The sequence below is a fragment of the Cebus imitator genome, unplaced genomic scaffold (genome assembly GCF_001604975.1).
Source record: "Cebus imitator isolate Cc_AM_T3 unplaced genomic scaffold, Cebus_imitator-1.0 Scaffold22, whole genome shotgun sequence".
Taxonomy (NCBI): Eukaryota; Metazoa; Chordata; class Mammalia; order Primates; family Cebidae; genus Cebus; species Cebus imitator.
In genome coordinates this window covers 11491527-11493147 of record NW_016107337.1, presented here as the reverse complement: position 1 = coordinate 11493147, position 1621 = coordinate 11491527, and the positions used below count along the sequence as shown (strand labels likewise).

Sequence of the window (1621 nt, the reverse complement as noted above, 5' to 3'; positions counted from 1 at the left end):
TATTTTTAGTAGAGATGGGGATTCACCATGTTGGCCAGGCTGGTCTCAAACTCCTAACCTCAAATAACCTGCCCGCCTCAGCCTCCCAAAGTGCTGGGATTACAGGCATGAGCCAATGTGCTTGACTGTCCCATGTGTTTTTTAACCAGTGATGTTATTTCTTTGGTGATTTGCTGTTTTAATCCTGGGCACTTAGCCTGATAGAATTTCCCATGTTTTAATATTTATGTTAGGTATACTGGAGTGCTTATTAACAGAGAGTTTTGTTTGATAATCTGCTGTCTGAATCAACTTTTATAGTAGAGTGTTAGTAAGGATCTTTAATATTAACTACTTTATTGTGGAACTGAGGTAGAGGCCACTTAAATGCTAAAGCAGATTTCCTGTGTGGAGAGGCAGTGCGTTCTAATGGTCAATGGCATGGACATTGGAGTCAAAATATGTAAAGTCCTTAAAACAGAGCTTGGAATGTAATAAGCACTGTATTTATGGTTTGATTTTATCATCTTGATCTGATACAGTAAGAAGAAAGATGGAAGAACTATTGGGATAGATTGATTTTTTTTTTCTTCTTTTCTTTTTTTTTTCCTTCATTTGACATGCAGGTCAAAGATCGATTCTTTTATAAATTTAAAAGTATTGATCCTCTCTCTTTTTTTTCCCCCATTTAGGTGTGAGATGCTTCTCTTACTCTACGAGTCTGCTTAGCCTTATATGTCTGCCATACTTCGTTATACACAATAGTGATTTATTTGAAAGTCTGCCTCTGTCTGTTCAAATCATATTTTGTGGCACCCTAGGAGTCTTTACGGTGATCTCCCCAGTGGTGCTTCACTTTGTTACAAAAAGCTATGTCATTCGGTTGTACCATGATGCCGTAACAGACACTTATAAAGCCATTACCTACAATGCTATGCTTGCAGAAACAACTACAGTGTTTCACCAGAATGACGTGACGATTCCGGACACTACACATATATTTACCTCATTTCATGCTAAATCAAAAGCACTGTTAATTAATCCAATGCACTTTCCAGAGCCTGATGACTTTGTCCATCTAATGGGTTATGACCAAGAATTCCCTGAAGAGGCCAGTGAAGAGAAACAGCATAAAGATGAGAAATGAGCCTATTTTTTAATGTTGGTACTTAAATGTGATTTATGTTTCAACATATAGTAATAAAATTGCCTTTTGCATTCTGTTAGTGACTGATTGTTAAAAATAATATGAAACTATCAAAGCTTTTAAATTTCAGAGAATGATGTTTGTTTATAATAAAACAAGCTCTGTTTGAAAACCAAAACGTAGTATCTACCATTTTTGTTTTAGAAAAAGGTGTGTGAGTCTGGGCATGGTGGCTCACTCCTGTTATCCCAGCACTTTTGGAGCCTGCGGTGGGCGGATCATGAGGTCAAGAGATTGAGACCATTCTGGTCAACATGGTGAAATCCCGTCTCTACTAAAAATATAAAAATTAACTGGGCGTGGTGGCATGGGTCTGTAGTACCAGCTACTCGGGAGGCTGAGACAGGAGAATCGCTTGAACCCAGGAGGCAGAGGTTGCCGTGTGCCGAGATCGCGCCACTACACTCCAGCCTGGCAACAGAGTGAGACTGTCTT

At 38.9% G+C, this 1621-nt stretch overlaps 1 protein-coding gene across 1 annotated transcript in view; it reads left to right on the top strand.

Annotated features, from left to right (window-relative positions):
• Positions 1 to 1304, top strand: part of TMEM70 (transmembrane protein 70) — a 9801-nt gene extending 8497 nt beyond the window's left edge. The window contains exon 3 of the mRNA XM_017521911.2: positions 672 to 1304. Within this exon, the coding sequence (XP_017377400.1) occupies positions 672 to 1126 (455 nt within the window). The 3' untranslated portion in view covers positions 1127 to 1304. The remainder of the gene's footprint in view (positions 1 to 671) is intronic.
• Positions 1305 to 1621: the final 317 nt, after the last annotated feature.